Source organism: Siphateles boraxobius, unplaced genomic scaffold (assembly GCF_051911475.1).
Source record: "Siphateles boraxobius isolate OS27281-9 unplaced genomic scaffold, OSU_SipBor_1 33, whole genome shotgun sequence".
In the NCBI taxonomy this organism is placed as follows: Eukaryota; Metazoa; Chordata; class Actinopteri; order Cypriniformes; family Leuciscidae; genus Siphateles; species Siphateles boraxobius.
Window position 1 is genome coordinate 2,717,957 of NW_027508953.1, and position 18,564 is coordinate 2,736,520.

Here is an 18,564-nt window from a genome sequence, read left to right on the forward strand (position 1 = left end):
TTCATTGCATATTCCAAAAATTGGTGAAAACATTCCTCAGAGATTTTGGACCACATTAACATGACAACATCACGCAGTTGCTGCAGATTTGTCGGCTGCACATCCATGATGCCAAACTCCCGTTCCAGCACATCCCAAAGCTGCTCTATTGGATTGAGATCCGGTGAATGTGGAGGCATTTGAGTCTAGTGAACTCATTGTCATGCTCAATAAAGTAGTTTAAGATGATTTGAGCTTTGTGGTGCATTCTCCTGCTGAAAGTAGCCATAAGAAGATGGGCGCACTGTGGTCATAAAGAGATGGACATTGTCAGCAAAAATACTCAGGTAGTCTGGGGCGTTAAAATTATGCTCAATTGGTACTAAGGGGCCCAAAGTGTCTAGAGAAAATATCCCACACCGTTGATACAAAGCAGGATGGATCCATGCTTTCATGTTGTTTACATCAAATTCTGACCCGACCATCTGAATGTCGCGACAGAAATTGTGACTCATCAGATAGGCAACGTTTTTCAAATCTTCTATTGTCCAATTTTGTTGAGTCCGTGTGAATTGTAGTTTCCTGTTCTTAACTGACAGGTGTGGTACAGTACCCGGTGTGTCTTCAGCTGCTGTAGCCCATCTGATTCAAGGTTTTACGTGTTGTGCATTCAGAGATGCTCTTCTGCATACCTTGGTTGTAACAAGAGGTTATTTGAATTACATTTGTCTTTCTATCAGTTTGAACCAATCTGGCCATTTTCCTCTGACCTCTGGCATCAACAAGGCATTTTCGCCCACAGAACTGCCGCTCAGTGGAACTTTCCACTTTTTAGGATCATTCTCTGTAAACCCTAGAGATGGTTATGCGTAAAAAATCCCAGTAGATCAGCAGTTTCTGAAATACTCAGACCAGCCCGTCTGGCATTAACAACCATGTCATGTTCAAAGACACTTATATCACATTTCTTCCTCATTCTGCAGCTCAGTTTGAAGTTCAGTAGATCGTCTTCATCGTGTTTACATGCCTAAATGCATTGAGTTTCTGCTTTGTGATTGGCTGATTAGATATTTGCATTAACGAGCGGAACAGGTATACCTTATGAAATGGATAAATGTGTGTGTTGCAGCTCATAATATTTCAATGAACTCAGTTTAGCCAATACATTTTTTCTTACCTAAAACACAATTGTTGCAATTAATGCAAGACTCCAAACTGAACTATATCAAACTACTTTGACCATGTGCAGTGTTGGGAACGTTACTTTTAAAAAGTAATTAGTTAAGTTACTCACTACTTGTTCCAAAAAGTAACTGAGTTAGTAACTGAATTACTCTATAATAAAAGTAACTCGTTACCAGGGAAAGTAACTATTTTTGTTACTGTTAAAAAAAAAAAGTTGCTATATGTCAAAGAATTTGGATTTTTTTTAGCAGTTTTTACAAGTCAGTTGAAATGAGTAGAACAGACAGGTGTTTGTACATAACTTTCGAAATTTATTGCTCGTCGACAGACAGCAAGTGGTCTACCCTGCACTTCAAGTATTATCTTTGTAAGATGAGTAAACAGTTACACCAAAAGTGCCTTTAACTCTAGCAAATTAAATCAAACTCTCTCAACCTGAGAAAACTGGCCAAGTAAACAACCTGTACTTCCAAGTATTTTGTTCAAAACAAAAGTAAACTTTTAAACAACAAAAAAGTGTGTTTAGCTCTGTAGTCTTATTCTTAATTAAATAAATCAAACTCCCAATGTCAGACAACAGGTCTGGTAGACATTCTGTACTTCAAGTATTTTCTTCAAAAGTAAACAGTTAAATAATATAAAGTGTGTTTGCAGTAACTGTAGCAAATTAAATAAATCAAACTCTAACAACGCCATGCGTTGCCATTTAATTCACAATTAAATAAGAGATCTAGCGCTAAAATGTGTTGTTTTTGAAATCAAGCTGAGCGCTCATTGCCACGGCGATCGGTTGCATGGATACAGTGTTTGTGGCTCTCGCAGTCTTCACTCGGACGCGCGCTTCAATCTATCGCCGATGTGGAGACGACTCTATTCATTCCGGTGAAATCACAAAATAAAATGCACACAAACGTGTCCCTGCTTGATATAGACTGTAACCACTGATGAACATATTCAGTTTTGATGAGAGAAAAAAAAAACTATACGAGTGCGGATTAGAACCCGTAACCTCTGACACGCTTGGCAAAAGATCTTCCACTAGACGATTTAAGAACTCAAAAAAAATTGCGGATCGTTGGATTTATTTACGGGTTGAACAGAGAGGCTGCACAGTTTGACAAGTTTGTACCCAGCACTTCTGAAAATACACTTCCGAATGCGTCTCTGTCCCCAGCACATTTCAAACCAAACAGACGCCCGTGGTAACGCACCGCATTCAACGTCCAGTAACGTTAACAGCGTTGTAACGACGGGAAAAGTAATTCGTTAGATTACCCCATTACTGAAAAAATAGTTTTTGTCTTTTAAACGGCGTTATTCCAAACACTGACCATGTGAGGTTGTTGAAGAACAATTTTTGAAGGTCAAGCACCTCCTCTCACCGACTATTTGTATAAGTGGCTTCATTTTATTAAGAGTGGACCAATTTTGTACTCTATTCATGAAAAGTGCCATTAACATTTGCAATATACAATTACAAACAGGCAAAAATAGATATATGCAATCACACATACAGACTGACACAAACTGACAGGCCCATAAGACTTGTCACTATTGCCAGAATTAAATCATATATCACTCACAGCAAGCCCACTGCCTACAGAATTCATTAAGCACACAAGTCGAGCAAGTGTCTTCAGTCAGCAGTAGATTTATGACCACACAAGAGATACGCAAGAATATTGAATATTGCTGGAAGTAAACTTGGAGCAGTGCAGGTTACCATTCCATCATTTTTGCAGATCTCTGAGAATAGTGAAGGTGCCCAGTAATACATTCGACTGATCCCTTCACAGTACAAACACACCGAGATTCATTACCCAGACTTCCTTTGCAAACAACATTTTTGATAGCAGTTTAATGTCCGGTAACATCCGCTGTCTATGACTTTTCCTTGTAAAGGAAGTCGTGAACTCAGTTAATATTATTTCATCATCATACCACTCCACTATCTAAATCTAATTACACACATGAATCTTTACTGTATATGCATCATATATAAATCTTGTAGAATGAATCAAGCAGATTATGCAGGGTCTTTGCACCTAAAGCAACTTCATATCATTCTATGTTCTATTTTATATTCTATTTATTTATCTAGCAGATGCATTTACCAAAAAAAACTTTATACTTTATAATATATTCTATATGTATTAATTTAGCAGGTATATTTTACTAAAGCATCTTCATATTTTATTTTGTTTATTAATTTAACAGATGGATTTACCTGAAACAACTTCATATTATTCTATTCTAATCTTATGTACAAAAGTTTTACTACATGCACCCTAGAGATGCGCGGTTGGCGGTTACAGCCGCGAACTCCGCGGATAAACCGCGGATCTGGCGGATGACGTGAAGAAAAAAATATTTTAATTAAATTCGGGCGGGTGGCGGGAGGTTTCTAGTCTCACGGCCGTCATCAGCAGTGCCTTGTATCGCTCAATCAGCGGATGGCGGGCGGGTGCGGTTTTGAAAATTGGTCAAAAGCGTTGGTGCGGATGGATGGCGGACGGATGATGAGTCTTGTGATGCGGTTGTGGATGAAATAATAACACATCCGCGCATCTCTAATGCACACTGCATGTTTCAAAGTAAGCATTGCTACCCATAATGCCCTCTGTTTCTGCTTAAGCAGCAGCAGAGGTCAATGCTCTACGGCCCATCTCAGACTGGCTCTCAGGATGTTGAATCAAGAAGTGAAGCAAACACGGTGGAACATTGTGTCGGTTAATGCAAGGGCAGCATTTCAAAGGAAACACATTTTTCATTTCTCAGCATCAGCAGCCAGAGGAAGGTGCTGCAGCTCCAGAGCTGTTAACCTTTAACCGCCATACTGAGACGAAGGACTAAACCACTCATAATAGCCATCTAATGCTACGTCACACACGCTCACGCCCCTTTATTGTTTCATTTTCAACTCCCTCTGTTAATGTTTTGTGAAACAACATTCCTATCAATATTTCATCGGTGCTACTGTACGAGAAACATTTTTGAGCTCCCCCATCACGTCTGACAGTGAAGCTCCTGTAGTTTTCCTTACTATAGCTCACAAAGTTTGGTAACATTTGAATTATCTCTGTTGATAAATAAGAAGCATAGACTGCAAAAAAAACAAAACAAAAAAGGACGAAGTCAAAATATCCCAGAAACAGTCGTGGCCAGTTACGTAATCCGAAGCCTGAGTCTGCGCAGTAGTGATCTTAGTTTGGCTTGCATCACTTTTGATAAAAGGGCGGGTTTATGATACAGCCAGCCACCGAGGGGGGCGATAGAAATGCTTTGGCTTTACGTTTCAGGACGTGTGCGACACATTTGATAGGAAGCTGTCACACGGCTCTGTGCACACTGCTTCAGCAAAACAGATGAGAGCATTTTAAACAGTAACTTGCATTGTGATTGAGCTATGTTTTAGAATTCTCATAAATGTAAAAAAAAAACTTGATTTTACAGTTTGTGTACTTACAGTGTAATTACCCAATGATTAGTACCTAGTTATAACCCAGTTATTGTAATTGCTATAATAAGTACAGTATGTCACCCAACTTCTCTACAATACTTGTTGAATTCAACGAATCCAGTTGGAAACAAATAAAGCTATTTTGTATGTTCAATCCGAATGTGTGTAAAAATGTCTACTTTTGGCAGAATACTGAATCAAGAAATAAAAAAGAAGTTTATTGTTATATTCATGATATCATACTTGAAATGGCAGGTCATGTATTGCATTGTTGGACACAGTGACATCAAAGCACAAGTATCAGAAAAGAGTTTTTGGGGAAAATGCATCTCTAACTGCTTAGAAACACCAAGGTGAGGGTGTTCCTGTGTCTGTGACATGGGTACTAATTTTGTTCAGCTACTAAAAGTAAATAAATAAAATCTTATTTTTTCCTATTTTTTTAATTTGTCTGGAAAATCTAATCTGAGCTTAAATGAGAACTTTGAGACATAAAGTTGAGGATATGGCTCATTGACCTTGATTTGAATGCTCACCGGAGCCTGACAATAATGAGCACACACTGAAGTTAACTGACTGTATAAAACACACTTGGATCATAAGGGTCGGTGCACGTCTGTTTGGCCGTCACACACTGTTGCAACTGTTTTGTTTAGCTCACCTTCAACGTGCCAGCTGATTTATATCCCGGAAATTCTGCTTCTTTGCCCCCCGCCGATGGGACGTCCTTAAAATCTGCAGATCGGGTGGCAATATATCGGTGCAGTTTATGGACATGCTGCGTATTTCATAGAAAAATGCCTTGATGTGTCTTCACTGCTGGAAAAGAAAATAATAGATAAGTCAACCGAAATAAACTCATGCTTACAAATGAAGCATAACTGTTAAAATGAATTCCACTCCATGCTGTACATATTAACTGATATGACTGCTGATTTTATGAAATGTTTTTTTAAGAAATAGTTTCCAGGAAGGTCGAATCTAGAATATTAAGACATTGAAACATTTTAACTTTATAGAAAATGTAGACGTGACATGGCATAAAAAACAGTTTCAACTATTCTGAGTTTATCTGCTTCCAATATCAGGCGAATTAGACTGATACAGATAATAAAAAAATACAATATTTCTATTGTCAAGACTCTTAATTTTCACTGCAACATTATTTTCAGCATAATTGAGCACTTTATGCCCCTTATTTCTCATTACAACGATGAGTCTGATATTGCCTTTTTCCGCATAACAAATGATGATTCTCATTACTGTATTACAGAAGAAATATTGATGTGTGTGTGTGTCCTGGGCACCTCTTAATGAGGTACAATTTAATGATAGTAAAAGCTCTAAAAAGACAATTTATTTAAAAAAAGTTACTCAAGATTTTGGAACTGATAATCACTTATTAATCTGATCAATATCATCAATATGGCATCAATATGGGCTATGGCCTGGTGGATATATCAGTCTTTCTGTCAAAGTTATGAAAGAGAGCGCACAATAAAGACAATAATGATGGACAGACAGAGAAACTGTGAGTGACTTTGTGAAAACTAATAACGATGGTTGAGTTGTCCCGTCTAAAACACGCTGATTCTTCCACCATAAAGCCAATAAGGCTTTAGGAAAAAACAATATCCTCTCAGATTCCAGCCATTCCACTTGTGTCACAACTACACAACCTGTTGTGCGGGAAGAAGCCGTTAGATGTGATTAGCACCACACACTCATACAGGTCCAGCTTGAGTGAAGTGGCTTTGAGCTGCGGCGTCTTTGAGACGGATTGTGTCATAAGTATGATTTGGGATCATGTCCAGAAATGCCACCGCTGTCATTCGTCTTAGAGCTGTGCATCGTACATTGGTTTGTCTCATAGCGGCACATCAGGTTCCCAGAACAAATATTGTCTGAGATGAGTCACAGCCTGAGTAATTAGAAATGGCGTCTTCCTGAGTCACGGGTGTGCGTCTGCCACTCTATTACTGAGTCACTGGATTATGTTCATTGAACAACACACACCCTAACAATGGGCAAATGGCTCTGCTGACAACGGTACAGCAACACAGAGTTCTGAAAGAGAAATGCATTCGGGGTTAGATAAGACATGCAAGGCTTGATGTGTTTAACTGTGAATGAACTTCTCTTGTTCTCTCTAGGTGATGGAATGGATGATGTCGGAAGTACAGGGCACTGTGGAGTTCTCACTGGAGTTGCACAAGTTTCACAATGTGGATCTCTTCCAGAGAGGGTGAGTCTGTGCTCTTCTGCATGTTTGAAGGCTCTGATGAATGGCTTTGTAAAGCATCTGTTCTGTAAATAACCTGTTCAGGAATAGCACATGGTGACGGGATCATGTACAAACCCTAAGAGCCAGTTTGGATAAGTCTGTGCAGTTTCATTGAGAATGTGCTCTCACATTCCAGAAATGTTTTCATGTTCTTTTTAAATGCAATGAATGGATGGCATTGTGTTGGGGTTTTAGTTTATGTCTCATTAGCTTTCAGAACACATGCTACCAGCAAGTGTTCCAAAGGCACACAAAACAAACTTTTAGCATATATATGCATTTTATTTAATGGTAAAATGCACACACACACAAAAAAAGTGTTAATGACTCATCTTGGACTCAAGGTTGTATCTAAAACTCCAACCAAATGCTCTCTATTATGAGAACCTGAATAACATCTGCTAAAGGCTATTAAGACTAAAGAATAGTCTGCTATTTACAAAAATACACTACCCTTAAATAGTTTCAGTAGAGTTTATTTAATGTTTTAGAAAGAAGTCTCTTATGCTCAACAAGGCAGACTTCATCTGATAAAAACAAAAAACAGTAAAACAAAATTTTTTTTTCAGGAAATACATTATCAGAACTCCTGCAATTCCATAGAGATTTTTTTCTAGGCTATTAGTGACACCAAATGAAATTGCAATCTGTTCGAACAGCCTGATTGGCTGAGACATAACATTCACTCAACCAATGGCATGATTTTATAAGACCAACCCTCTACATTGCGAGTAAATCATGCCAGTGTGTGTGTTAGATGCCAAGTATAAGTTTAGGATAGATATATTTTGATATATCAAAATATATCAAACTGACTGAGCGCTTGAGAGTTTCGCTCTCCGTCAAGCGATCTGTACTAGTATTTCAAATTCACCTCAGCGTACTTGACGTACCGTAAACTCTAGTGTGAAGGCACACCCTCGCCATCGCGTTTATCTCACACACGCAAAGTGAGAGAGCGAGAGTTTTACATACATAAACAATATACTTGAACAGAATTCATCTAGAATTATTCAGCTTTTAAGAACAAGCTGAAAATATGCCGGTTTCTCTGGTAGTGGGTGCCGGCGGAGCTCATCCGCAAACGGCAATCTCATTGGATGGCGCTCATCCCTGTTTTAATTTCAGCAAATCAGTTAGAGCAAACGCTGACAACTTGATTAACATTCACGAACCCAGCAGCTCATGTGTTGTATATTGTCATTATTAGTAGTAGGATTATTATCTTTTAATAATAATTACTATAATCTATTTTTTTTACAGAAACACTGAATGAACAACAATATCTTAAGCACCACCACCACTCCTAAGTTGACAAATATGCATTCATGCATGCTTATTAAGTTTTGTTCTAATTACTAAAGTTCTATCATTAAATAATGCTTGATTGTGTACATTTAGATATTTAAAAAGATGTACCATTTTACAAAGATAAGCTGATTTGGTGGAATATAAATAATAAAATGAAAATTAATATATAGGCCTATATAAAAAAAGGTATTTATATTCTGCTTGCTCTTACCACTATTGGTGCAAAAAAAATTCTCACTTCTCTCTATGTGTATTCGACCCCTATTTTAGGAATTTCATCTATATCTGTATGTTTCATGTAAAAAAAATCGTTTACCGACAATATTCCCATAGAAAAGTAACGAGGCTGTTATTTTTAGTGACGGTTGTAGCATTTCATGTCTAGTATATGCAGAAATGCAAGCTATTTCTTGAGGAGAGAATCTTCCTCGCTAATAACATTGTTATTTACACATTTGTTTACCTCAATGAAGTTACTAGAAAAAATATCCACTCTGTAACTGTCAATGCACCCATTATCTACACTGCAAATGCGAAAAACTAGTTTGCTTTGACTATAACCGAAAAATGTTGTCTACACTGCAAATGTCCGAAGCTGTGTTGTTTGCAATATTGACATCTTTACTGATTGTTATAACATTGATGTACAGCTCACTTGTAGTGTGGACTGAGTGTTAAACGCTGTTTTCATATACACCTCCCCCGCTAAGACCATAAGGAATCACATGAAGGTGTTCGGTTCAGTAGACTGGTAAATTAATGATTGATTTTTGCTGTTTTTGTACATTATTTTCCTGTCATTGGTTCAAGCCAAATCAATTACACCTTTGCTGCGAGCAGCAGGTGAAGTCTACAGGGAATTCAATGACTTTACAGGTCACTGATTTTTAACTATGCAGCATATAGAGATCTGACTAGGAACTAATGTGAGGTTCAGGGACAAAACTGTGCTGCCTGCCATGACCTTTATGATTCTTCTGGAAGTTCTACTAGTCACTTTGGTTTTAATTCAGTGTTTGGATGAGGGGTTGACATTAAAAATGTTCAAAGGTTGGGGGTTGGTAAGATTTTTTATGTTTTTGAGAGAAGCCCCTTATGCTAATTAATTTGATTAAACTTTTTCTATTTATATGCATTTGAAATGTAATTCATTCATGTGATGCAAAGCTGAATTTTTAGCATCATTACTCCAGTCTTCGGTGTCACATGGTCCTTCAGAAATCATTCTAATATGCCGATTTGCTGCTCAAGAAACAAATCTGATTATTATGCTGAAAACTGTTGTGCTGCTTACTATTTTTGTGGAAAACATGCTGCCTTTTTCAGGATTCTTTGATGAAGAGAAAGTTCAAAAGAACAGCATTTCTTTGAAATGTTTAATGTTACGTGTGTATTTGTTACATAATGTTATATATGTAAATTTATAATGTTACAAAGTCTTACTGACACCAAACTTTTGAATGGCAGTGCATATTAAATATGACTAAATATATAAAAATGTATATATGGTATATATACACTAAATATACATTTTAAATATATGTTTAAGTGTAAACAACATTTTACTAATTTTATAATTACACAAGTTTATGACAATGAAATAGAATAATTCATGTCAAAAATTATGCAGGTCTGTTTAAAATGAATTAGCGAAGGCAAAAAGGAGATTAAAATGGGCCAATTATATAGGACTTTAAATTGATATTTTCCATTTTACATACAAATATAATTACCAAAAACTTGAGGTTAATGAAAAAAAGACCATTAAAATGGTTAGTGAACACAAACTTAATTATTTACCGTATTTAAAAAATATTCCTGGTGTTACTGTACAAATTTCATCAGTGCACAAAAATGTATAATTAATTAATATAAATTGTCGTGAGTGTTAACAGTGGAGTTGGCAGTTAATTTGTACACATTCTGTGCACTGTTGTTGATAAAGAAGAGGGATAAAGCTTGAAGAAATATTCTACTAATCATACTTGTTAATTTTATAACACAAAAGACTGGCAGATGAATAAATGAAAATGAAAAATAATACTACCCTGTAAATAAAATGTGCCTATTTTATTCAGACAAAAATCTCTTGAATACACATCACACTACATGATTACTAAACTTGTAGGCAACTTCCATAGAAAGACTTGAAGACCACAAAATGTTAAAGGGATTGTTTAAAACAGAAAGTTCATGTTGTCTTTAAGAAGGCAGAGCTATCACAAAGGTAATCAACAAGGGTGATAAACAAAGTTTCTAAAAAAAGAACCTAACAAGTTTGCTCTGTGAATTGGATAAAACGAGTCTACGAATCTACAATAAAGCTAGCATCTAAAGTCGGTTAAGTCTCATTAGACACCCGTTTGTCAGCAGATCTAGAATACTATTTCCTCTCTATCCTCAACCAGTCTCCTGACAGCTGTGTGAAGCAGAGGTCACTCATGATGTTGTTCAGCTCACTGCGTTTGCTCTGAGATTAAAGCAAGGCTGTTGGCTGAAACATAGCTTTGCAGAGATTTGACTGCCCCTTCCCCCTCCATAAAGCAGAAAGCTAAACCTCTGAATCTCCTCTGGAATAATCCCCAGAAGACACAGACTGCTGTTATATACTGTTTGGTTTTACAGCCACTGTATGTAGTTCCTGCTCCAAAGAGAAGCCTCTAACAATAGAACGGGACAGATTGAAATAATACAACTTTAGCCTATATGTGTCTGGTGGAGCCCAACAGAATACGTTATAGTAAGCATGGGGAATCTGTTGGGGAATGAAGTTAGGTGAGCAGTCATTCGTTGGTGTGTGTGTGTGTGTGTGTGTGTGCAGGGGCGTGCACAGACCTTTTGAGGGGCATGTGCTGAAACTGACAAAGGGCACCCCATCCCTTTTTTTCCCCCACCATGTAATCAGAATTCATATAAGTACAAAAAATAGTTATATCATTTATATATATTTTTAATAAATGTTACAGTTATAAAAAAAATTATATATTTTTTGTTTTTTTAGTTTTGTTCTTTGCACACAAAAAGTTCAATAAAAAATATATTTTTTTTAGCTATTGTGTTTGCTTTCATAAGCTAATTTGTATTATTTGGTTAACACTGCTCTACCTTCCCCTCTTCTCAATGTCACACATAAACATGAATCAAGTATTTGAGAATCTATTTTGAAATATAATTTAAATAATTATGTCCAACTCAATTCCAGATTATAAGAAACTATAGCCATACAACTATAGCATATCCAACATGTATCCGCCTACCTGGCAAAAACTTGATACTGTGGAGGACCAGGAATGTTGGTCTCTTGAAGGTCCCTTGTTCACTAGACTTTCCCTAAAATAAGCCAGCAATGAAAATAAATAAATAAAATAGTGTGAAAAGTACAGTTGCAGTGAAAAGCATTTCCGAAGGATCATGTGACACTGAAGAGTACTGAACTTGAGTAATGATGCTGAAAATTCAGCTTTGATCAGATATAAATTACTTTTTAAAATATTTAAATAGAAAACAGTCATTTTAGATTGTAAAAATATTTCACAATATTACTGTTTTTGCTGTATTTTGGATCAAATAAATTAAGCATTGGAATGAATTAAATCATGAATTACATTCTGCATGATAAAATATAAAGATTTCACAGTGATCTTCTGTAATGTTTTTTTTTAGTTACTACTACAACATTACTTTTTATACATTTATACATGTGAGGACGAGCGGAGAGTATAGAATACCATAGATAAAAAAATATATATAGCAAATATAGGCTACGTGCATATCAATAGCCTTGAATTAACCATAATTTAATATTATTACCATAACAAGATGAAATGTTAATAAATTAAGTGTATCAGCAATCATAAATCAAAGAAGAAAATTTCTTAAAAATATATTACCTAGGTGACGACGAGGATCACTCAGTCGCTTTGTGTAGTTTCAGTACGAAACAACGCGGGGGCGCGCCTGTGCTTATGATTTTCCTATGGTAAAAACAAATTATATGTTGTTGTATTACTTATGAATATATTGTTAACATTTTACAAAAGTCAAACTCAAATACAGTTACGGGGTTTTGACCAGCGAATGTGTGCAAATGTGCATTTAGTCCGTCATTAAAACGGCGCCGGCGGCATCACATTACATTTTCATCAACGGGTTAAGTTTGTTGTAGCTATATAGGCGCTCAGTTTTTCCTGTTGTAAAATACATTTGGCCAAAATCGCATTTTATAAAAGATGAAATGCTACTGTATGCACAGGCTATTTAAGTGTAGGCTAAGTATTGGCTATGACTAGATGGCAAATTCTAGCCTAGACCTCTCTCTCAGGTCCCACATGTCTCAGTCAGACATAAAATAAATAAAATATGATCTTTTATATACAAAGTGTTTAGTACTTATTCAAACAACAAGATCTTTATTTACCCTTGCAAAACTTCGTTCAGCTGCTGTCCGCTGTGCGGCTGCTGCGGAGCTTCAGTTCATTCAATCACGATAGAGGGGGCGGAGTTATCAGGTTTACTGACAGTTTGAGGATCAAACAAGATTCACACGAGCTCTTTTTAAGAACTTTTATTGGCTAAATATTTTTTAAACAGACAGACGTAAAGGGTGACCAATAGCATTGATTTATTGAAGAAGAAGAAAAACACCACCACCAAAAAAAAAAGGGCACTTCGAGTGTAAGAGCAAAAAGGGCATGTGCTCTGCACAAGTTGAGCCCTACCTGTGCACGTGCGTGTGTGTGTGTGTGTGTGTGTGTGTGTGTGTGTTATGTCGTTGAAGATGAGGATGTGGATTTGGTGAAACAGAAAAGAACAAATAAACAAATATATCATATTTTACTCACCGTCAGGTTCCAAACCATTCTTCTCTCTGAGGAACAGAAAGAGACATTTAATACAAATAAAAAAGCATCATATGTCACGGGAACACACAGGAAAACAGGTAGATCCAAAAGCAGTATATTTATTGTTAGGGCAATCCAATTCATAGTCATCCATGCAGGGTTCAAAATCCATATTAGCAGTCCAATAAACAAAGAAACGAAACAAAACAAGAACAGGCAAGAAACAACTTTGGAAGTGTAAGTGACATCAACTCCGTGACAAACACTAACCAGACAGGGTATATATACAAAGAAACTAACAATGTGATATGGAACAGCTGAGTCCAATCAGGAGTGATGAGAACAGACAAAGGATTATGAGAAATGCAGTTCCAGAGTGAATGGTGACAGTATGGGGAAGAGACCTCTAGTGGACACCTGGGGAAACACAAACCATACACTGTGACACCATAAAAGTAGTCAAAATCACTCACATGCTACATTCCAAGTCTTCTTAATTCATATGATAGCTTTTTGTGTACTTTGATTTTTGTGTACTTTTAGCAAAATTAAAATAAGGGAATTAATTAGTACAAAGTTAAGTCGTGGGAACAAATCCAGTTGACCAGCTGCAGACGTTAGGCTACTGTAGCTTTACCCATTAATGACTCGTTTCCACAGAGTGGTACAGTACAGTACAGTACAACAGTAAACACTGATCCGGCTTGTGTTTCCACCGCCAATAGTACCTTTACTTGATGGGTGTGGCGTATGCCGGAATGTAGCGATCAACGTCATTCTCGCGCAAAGAAGAAAGCGACACAGTAAACACCAATTGGAGGACCTACAGCAGATTTTGTTCTTGCTTCTCGGCATGTGCCTGTTTGTCACAAGACAAAAAACATTGTGTTGCAAAGATATTGTGTTTCAACTGTATATTAAAAAATGGCACATCTAGAGTTGTCATTCCCCTTGTAGCACACGCAAGTGATGATTCTCTGTAAACCAATCAACGCTCTGCAGTGAGTACAACAACTATAATGAAATGACCCTTCACAATAGATAATGCTTTACATGCTTGAACTTTGATTGAGAGCTACATATAACAATTTATCTGTTCAATAAAATACCATACCTGTTGAGTAATAAAAACATAATCTCTGCGTCGATTTAACAAAATTGTCAAATCCCTCAGTTTTTGCCATCTCCGAAAAGCCAAGCCGATGTTTATTCTTGTATTATTACGAGATCTGTCGGGTTTTCTTGTTGCCAGCAGACTCTCATCTGTTTGCCATTTTTTTTAAATGAGTCATTCTCTGGAGGTTGGATATTTAGCTGCTCCACGTCAACCTTTCCTGCTCGTTGTGACGCAGACCTATGCCACTCCCACACCAGACACGCGTCAAAATATCCGGAGAAACGTTTCTTGATTTACAGACATGACGAGACACGCACAGGCGATATAATGTATGTAAGCAATTGTGGCGAGCAGGACGAGGCCGAGGGCCGTGAGAGAGCGGCACGAGGCCGGTGGCGTGATTACTGATGAGTGACACCTGCACAACGCACCAGTCTCGTGTCTCTCACGGAGGAATGGAAGCATAAAAGGAGGAGCGACGACAATGGAGATCGAGAGAGGCCAGGCTTGGATTTATGTTGTGTTTTCCGTGAGGGGCTGCTGGCTTATACTTTTGTTTTTGTATTTGTTTTTGTATTTATTAAAGTCTTTGATTGTTAGCCGGTTTCCGCCTCCTTCTTCCCATAAGAACCGCGTTACAGCAATTTTCCTGCAAAACTTGCAAAAATTAAAAATTACTTATTTTTTTGTGTAAACGCTTGCAAGAAGCTGTTGTTTTCAGCAGCATTCAGCACTGCATGTTTTAACATGCTACAGACAGATGCTATATCATTTCAGACATGTTGTAGCTTGTGTTACGCTGCAACATGCTTTAACATGCGCTACAGACATTTTAGCACATGCTGCAACAGTGCATCATGTATTTCAAACATGTCGTAGCTTGTACTGCACTGCGGACATGTTTTAGCATGTGCTACAGACATTTTAGTGCATGCTATTGACACTTTAGCATTTAGCACTTTAGCAGTGCATGTGTGTTTTGTTGCAGCATGCTGTAGGCATGTATTAACGTAAGCAAGTGTTATGGGAACGTTTCAGCGTGGAACTATAGTTGCATTTAGCATACTGTAGATGTGGTGAAGCTTGTGTATTTGACATGTGCAGTAGACATATTTTAGCATGTACTGTCAACATACTGTGGTGTCTTGCGGAGCTGATGTGAAGTACAGGGATGACCTGACCCAGTCCAGGAGCTCCAGAAAGTATGATCTGGGAAGTGCTTCAACATTTAACATGCAACCGCAGTCAGTTCACTGGCCAAGGTGACCTCTGTACTATCCCCCTGATGGAGTCTGGGCCGTCTGAACATGCCGACTAAGCTTTCACATTAATTCATCATCATTATTTATGATCTAGAGATTCACTACGTAAGATTTCACACTGACCAGATAAAATATCTGTTTATCTCAGCCTTGTTCAGTGTAAATGGTATAAGGTACATGCATTATATCCATTATTTATTGCTATTTTGTCCAGAAGGGATTAATAATTTAGTCACATTTGTAGAAAAATTTACCAGTAGGAAGAGCATCCCCACAGTCTTTTATTAGGAAACACAAGTTTGGTTTATATAGAATTCAAAGTGTTTTTATTTTTATATATACTATATACCCTGAAAATTATTCTAAAAGTTTGGAATAATTCATATTTTTAAATGTTTTTAAAACAAGCGCACCATGGCTGCATTTATTTCATCAAAAAATAATCATAACGAGAAATAAAATAAAAAGTCATATTGTGAAATATTATTATCATACAAGTGTCAAAACATTTAATTAACCATAAATTGAAATCACGTGAAATATGAAAAAACTGAAAAAAAATAATATGATTTTATTTTATATCTTGATTTCATGTTAATGCTATGTGTTTTTTTAAACAAGGACATCATCTATTTCAGACACGATGTAACTTGCTCTGTGTTTTGATTTGTCTCTTTTAACTGCAAACTTGTACATATCTGATGATAATTCATCAAATGAGGTCTAGTTCTGGGTCTTTTTCACTTTGTAATCTGTGAATAAAATCTATAATGCTTCAATAATTCTGTCACTTGCAGCTTCTATCAGGTGAGGGCAGGTCTACGCGTGTCTCCTCGGGTTCCCCACAGAATCACTGCCACAACACCTGGATACACAGGTGAGAACTTTCTATATTGACCTATGTTGACCATCTTTACTTTGTGTTGTGTCAGTGTCTCCATAAATGTATGTGTCATCAGTCAGTGACATTGGCTAGTGAGTGTATCTACATTCTTTCGATTTCCATTTTTTTGATTTAATATGTTTAGTGGTGGATTGGATTCGAGATGCATCATCCAAGAGTTTTAGACTCTCAGCATGCTAATATCTTCTATGTGGAGATGCGTCTATACATTTATTCCATTAACAGGGCCACTGTGACCATTAAAGCAGCACTCCAAATTTAAATTCACCACCTGAACAACAATTTTAGAGAAAATTACTGTCGAACTTGCTGCAAGCACTGTTATTATGCACAATGCATTTGTTTGTGAGGACTTTAATCATTTTGGTTACAGTTATTCAGTCTATACATTGTTTTAATGGATACAGGACGATAGTGAAGCCCATCGGAAGAGTCTGCTCCAGGGTTTCAGTCGAGGGCTCTTTCCAAGAGGCTTTTGGGAGGATTCCCCTCACTGTTTTTCTACTCCTGCAGTTAAAAATAAATGTGCAGAATAAACCACTCCGACACAAAGTTTTCGAGACAAAAATACAGTCTTTAGAGGACAGAGAGAGAGAGAGACTCAAACAGAGATAGAGTCTTTACCATTCTAGATATGAGGCTTTTAAAGTCTGACAAATGATCAATTATGCACTAAAACTACAAAAACAGTTCGACAAAGAAAATGAGAGCAAAACATGATTTGTTCAACATTGATGTGAAAGGTTTGAAAGTGAAAGAAAGTGTTTACTTTTGCTATTCTAAATGTATATAAAATAATTACAGTTGAACAGCTGATTTAGCTACTTATATATATATATTATATATTTATATGTCTACAATATTACCCAGAAACCATAATCTAACGGAACAATTGTCCTATGGTATTATTATTAAATAGAAACAGATGCACTGAAACAAAATTTCCAATACCAATATTTCAGAATATCTGCCATACTTTGATTTCCTTAAGGGGGAAAAAATTCTCTCCCAACTTATTATGTAAAATATACAGGAACCCTCTCATTTTGTACAGATTGCTATAATATTTGAGGTTAAAATGAACAACAGAGCCTATTAATCTGTTATATTGAACTGCTATTAATTTTCAGATATAATCATTGCACTCAAATAAACAATGTAAATGTTTGTACAACAGTTGCACATAAGGTAGCCTACTTTGCATAAACACCTGTCTTCATAATGCATTTATTCAAACATAATTAACAGTAAATAAGCTCCTCTCTGTGTTTGTATCTAACTAATGAACTCTAAACATTGGACAGTCTAAGTTACCTTTTCTGAGGTAAAGGCAATTGTGTGACATACAAGCTGTTTTATTGACGTCTTCCAGCGGTTGAAACGCCGATTGAGGGATTACATGAGACATTATCAGGGCTGCCAACACTTGAGTTTAGCTTGGAGTGAGAATTTTGGAGGGGGGTGGTAACATCACAATAAATGTATTGTGATTGTCAAAACATTTGGTAACTTAACATATGTAGGGACGCAGATGGTCTTATTTCGGCTGTTTCTGACGCGTGCCTTGTCTTGAATAAAATGAATTGATTGTCCATACCTTGAATTAATTCGGATAAACCAAATCCATTTATTGTCCACTTGGTATTGCAAAAAACAAATAAAACGATAATAAAAATTAAACCAAAATATCTCATTCAAAACAAATTTGTTGGGCACGAGCACAGTCTTGCACACTCCAATGCTCGACATGGCACGGTCAAAAAGTTTGTTGACCTTCCATTCTGCGCACCTGTAACTCATCATCACCCTATTTGAACATACTCAAAATACTCATACGCCCTCTAGTGTCACAAACAAAACAAAAAATAAAATTCAAAATAATGGCTCCAACAACATACTTTTACTAGGTTTAGTGACATGTTACAATGTTTACATGATAGGCTACTATTTTTATTATTGCTTGACACAAATTTCACGATTTCTACTCAATTCTTATGATTTGATTCCGATCTTGATTCTTTATCGATCCATTCTTATACATTTTAGGTAGATACATGTTCATTTTTCTCAAGCAAAAAATATCTCACCTAATGCTATACAGAGAACCCTGTCAGCTTGTTATTATTAAAGTTTAAAAATAACAACTCAATTAAATGCAATGTGTTTTTTATTATAATAACAACGTTGTTATATTTTAATGATATATTTAATAAAGTAACAC

General features: G+C 36.6%; 2 protein-coding genes across 5 annotated transcripts in view; one reads left to right on the forward strand and one right to left on the reverse strand.

Moving 5' to 3' along the window:
• Positions 1–13,315, reverse strand: part of col9a1c (collagen, type IX, alpha 1c) — a 57,018-nt gene extending 43,703 nt beyond the window's left edge. The window contains exons 1-3 of one of the 2 annotated variants that reach the window (XM_077194957.1): positions 12,110–12,193; positions 11,477–11,549; positions 5,286–5,443 (exon numbers count right to left, since the gene is read on the reverse strand). The gene's annotated coding sequence lies outside the window, so the exon portion shown is untranslated. Of the gene's footprint in view, positions 1–5,285; positions 5,444–11,476; positions 11,550–12,109; positions 12,194–13,060 lie in introns of those variants that run through there. The other variant, XM_077194956.1, reaches the window with a different exon arrangement.
• Positions 1–18,564, forward strand: part of fam135b (family with sequence similarity 135 member B) — a 66,039-nt gene that overhangs the window by 5,199 nt on the left and 42,276 nt on the right. Inside the window, exons 2-3 of one of the 3 annotated variants that reach the window (XM_077194947.1) lie at positions 6,778–6,869; positions 16,237–16,316. In XM_077194947.1, coding sequence (XP_077051062.1) covers positions 6,781–6,869; positions 16,237–16,316 — 169 coding nt within the window. In that variant the 5' untranslated portion in view covers positions 6,778–6,780. Of the gene's footprint in view, positions 1–6,674; positions 6,870–14,010; positions 14,062–16,236; positions 16,317–18,564 lie in introns of those variants that run through there. The other 2 variants (XM_077194946.1, XM_077194948.1) reach the window with 2 other exon arrangements.